At 38.4% G+C, this 1,508-nt stretch overlaps 1 protein-coding gene across 1 annotated transcript; it reads left to right on the top strand.

Moving 5' to 3' along the window:
- tmem220 (transmembrane protein 220) lies at positions 1-853 on the top strand. Its single transcript, XM_035654936.1, has 3 exons — positions 1-249; positions 325-354; positions 426-853. The coding sequence occupies exons 1-3, from the start codon at positions 73-75 to the stop codon at positions 540-542; spliced, it is 324 nt and encodes a 107-aa protein (XP_035510829.1). The 5' UTR covers positions 1-72; the 3' UTR covers positions 543-853.
- The last annotated feature ends 655 nt before the right edge of the window (positions 854-1,508 follow it).

Genomic DNA, 1,508 nt, shown 5'->3' with positions numbered 1-1,508 from the left:
GTGTGTCTGTATGTAATCTGTGAACTGCTGCATGCAGAAGTCAGTAAATATCAAACAAACCCTCCCAGTTTAATGACACTGTCTCTTAACCTCGTCCTTTACGTGCCGGCGGCCCGGGCGGGGAGGCGAGCGGCTCAAACAACAATGGGTGCAGTTTGCAGAGACAGCAGGTCCTCTGTGCTCCCTGCGAGCTGGAGAGTCTGCAACCTGCTCATGGCTTCATTCTTCTCTCTGGCGACCTACGTGCAGGTGAGGAAACCGCTGCTGATCGATCTGCAGCTCTCTAATCCGGATCAATAATCCACCGATACTGTCTCACTGCAGATCAATGACCCGGACGCAGGCGTGTGGATGGTAAGCACTGTGATTATTGTCACTATTATCACTTAATGAGGTATTATTGGCCCTAACTCCTCTGTGCTCAGGTGGGTTACGGTGTCCCCGCCCTGCTGTGTGCGTCAGTAAGCCTGGACCCTCATGTGACAGGTGCGTTTGATTCTGTGTCACTTTATTCCATTATTTGCACATTGATAATAAAATAAAACCAGTCCTTTTTAAGTTCTAACGCACCCAGATTTCTCCTTTTCCTGGGACAGTTTCCTGTTTTCCTCCACTTTTACAGGCTGTTTGAACTCCACATGCACTTTCTCTGCAGAGCTGATAGCGCCACCCAGCGGCCTCAGGGTGTGTGTGCAGGGCGGTGTTAACAGGCTCCTCTGCAGAGATTTTGGTTCCTATTTTTATTTTAAAAATGTTACTTTTATCGCATAATTTCAACTTTTTATCTTCTGTTTTGACTTATTTATTGCATAATTTTGACCATGTAACTCTATAATTATACTTTTATACAGTAATTTCACACTTTTATCTTTATTTTGACTATTTTATCTCAGAATTTGTCTTTTATATCTCATAATCTTTACTTTTTGTCCCATAAATTTCATATTCACTATCTTCTATTTTGACTTTTTATTGCATCATTTCAACTTTGTAAGCTCATAGTTTTTAATTTATTCTTATAATTTCTATTTTTACCTTAACCAATTTTCACTTTATCTCATAATTTTACCTTCTATTTTATAATTTCTACCTTTTTATGCATAAATTTGACTTTTTTTCCCATAATTCCAACTGTTTAGCCCATAATTTTACTTTTATCCTAATAAATTTCCTTTTTTAATTTTAAAATTGTTACTTTATCACATAATTTCAACTATTATATCTTCTGGTTTTGGACTTTTATTGCATAATTTTGACATGTTAACTTATAATTATGACTTTGATATACAATTATTTCAATTGTTATCTCATAATTTTTGTCTTTTATCTTATAATTTCCTATTTATTACTGTTTGAACTCCACATGCCACTTCTCTGCAGAGTGGATAGCGCCACCAGCGGGCCTCAGGGTGTGTGGGTGCAGGGCCGGCGTTAACAGGCTGCAGGGAGCTGATGTGTTTTATTATGTTTCAATCTGCAGAGACTTTTGGTCACAATATTAATCTCTC

The sequence above is a fragment of the Morone saxatilis genome, unplaced genomic scaffold (genome assembly GCF_004916995.1).
Source record: "Morone saxatilis isolate NCDOM2014 unplaced genomic scaffold, NCSU_SB_2.0 Contig14, whole genome shotgun sequence".
Classification (NCBI taxonomy): domain Eukaryota; kingdom Metazoa; phylum Chordata; class Actinopteri; family Moronidae; genus Morone; species Morone saxatilis.
The sequence above is the reverse complement of the archived record's forward strand: the minus strand, read 5'-3'. Positions and strand labels throughout refer to the sequence as shown.

Excerpts from the sequence above, each read along its gene's own strand:
- tmem220 (XM_035654936.1), top strand. The coding sequence starts at position 73 with ATGACACTGTCTCTTAACCTCGTCCTTTACGTGCCGGCGGCCCGGGCG. Across the intron at positions 250-324 it reads CTCTGGCGACCTACGTGCAG|ATCAATGACCCGGACGCAGG; the intron begins GTGAGGAAACCG and ends GTCTCACTGCAG. Across the intron at positions 355-425 it reads CGGACGCAGGCGTGTGGATG|GTGGGTTACGGTGTCCCCGC; the intron begins GTAAGCACTGTG and ends CTCTGTGCTCAG.